Source organism: Fopius arisanus, unplaced genomic scaffold, assembly GCF_000806365.1.
Source record: "Fopius arisanus strain USDA-PBARC FA_bdor unplaced genomic scaffold, ASM80636v1 scaffold00031, whole genome shotgun sequence".
Taxonomy (NCBI): Eukaryota; Metazoa; Arthropoda; class Insecta; order Hymenoptera; family Braconidae; genus Fopius; species Fopius arisanus.
The window spans coordinates 538076-539330 of record NW_011887770.1 but is presented as its reverse complement, the minus strand read 5'-3'; the positions used below and the strand labels follow the sequence as shown (position 1 = coordinate 539330).

The window sequence follows — 1255 nt, the reverse complement described above, 5'->3', positions numbered from 1 at the left end:
ATCGGAGAACAGTGAGGATTCTTTTGGAAACGATTTACAAGGGACTTTTTGTCGTGGGGAATTGGATCAGTGTATGGGAAATGAAAGCATTGAGGAATTTTTTGATAGAATAAGTTTTGATACTCACCTTCTGCATTTGCAGGAATATATGTCGTTAATTTTGGATTGAGTGGAAATACAAAGATTTTTTTTTATCCCGTCGTCACGTTAATTTCGTCAGAAATCGTATCCAATAGATGTTTATTTCTGTTTACTTAGACATAAAAACATGAAAATCAGGATAATATTTCTATTTGTTTTACGGAGCTTTCATTAGTTAATTAGACCAGGTGAGAGCACTAAACTTAATGATAATTCACTGAAGTAATCCGACGCTTTGAACGCAACAGACCGAATTTCCTCGATTAAAATTAATACCCAATTTCTGAATAAGGAGTTTCAAACATTTTTCTCGATGTTCTCTAGAAGCTGAAAGCTTTGGTACACGTGTGTTCAATTGTTCAAGCAGTTGACAAATTCCGGATTTCGAGATTTATCTCAGGCTTACGAAGCCCACGCCTCTAGCTGCTTAAGGTCGTCGTCCTCCTCCACTGCTTTTGCTTCTGAAATACGAAAAAATGATCAGTTAAATGATCATAAATGATGAGTTAAATTTTCCGACGTGATTGCACACACTTGTCTTTTTAGGTGGTGCAACAGGTTCTGTTGATGCAGGTACAGCTGGGAGTTCAGCAGTTCCCTCAACCCCAAGTAATTCCTCGTCGAGTGCCTCCTGCTCCAATTCCTCGAGCTCCTTCTCGAGCTCATCCTCGTCGACGTCATGGCCAAAGGCAACTGGATTTGATATCGCGTCGGATATTTCTTTGGCGACGTCTTGCTGTTCTGCAATGTCGTCCATCATATCGTGTACCTGATCGACATCCCTGAAAAAAAATCAATTCTCTCAAACAAAACTCCACACCCAATGAATTTCTCGTGCATCCGCAACTAAATTTTTGGGAAATCTGTTGGAATGCGGCATAAACAATATTTTTTAGGCACTCATGACTCACATGTGTAGGTGAGCAGCCTTGAGGGCATCAGCTGCATTCTTCATAGTTTGCAAAACAGTTGTGTTAGTATTTGCACTCTCTAGGGCCTCTCTTTGCATCTCAATCGTTGACAATGTGCCATCGATTTGCTGCAATTGTTTCTCATATCGCTTCTTTCGTTTGAGGGCCTGAATGGCAGCTGAAAATAATAACCAAAAAAAAAA

At 39.8% G+C, this 1255-nt stretch overlaps 2 protein-coding genes across 3 annotated transcripts in view; one reads left to right on the top strand and one right to left on the bottom strand.

The window, feature by feature from the left end:
• The window catches only part of LOC105265645 (ATP-dependent RNA helicase DBP4-like), a 2547-nt gene extending 2353 nt beyond the window's left edge, over positions 1-194 (top strand). The window contains exon 2 of one of the 2 annotated variants that reach the window (XM_011303232.1): positions 17-194. In XM_011303232.1, coding sequence (XP_011301534.1) covers positions 17-169 — 153 coding nt within the window. In that variant the 3' untranslated portion in view covers positions 170-194. The other variant, XM_011303231.1, reaches the window with a different exon arrangement.
• Positions 195-223: 29 nt separating this feature from the next.
• shrb (charged multivesicular body protein shrub) lies at positions 224-1230 on the bottom strand (the record flags this gene model as incomplete). The annotated part of the gene is given in 3 exon segments (XM_011303233.1): positions 224-602; positions 676-923; positions 1053-1230. Coding segments are annotated over 3 exon segments (485 nt in total), but the record flags the coding sequence as incomplete, so codon positions are not given.
• Positions 1231-1255: the final 25 nt, after the last annotated feature.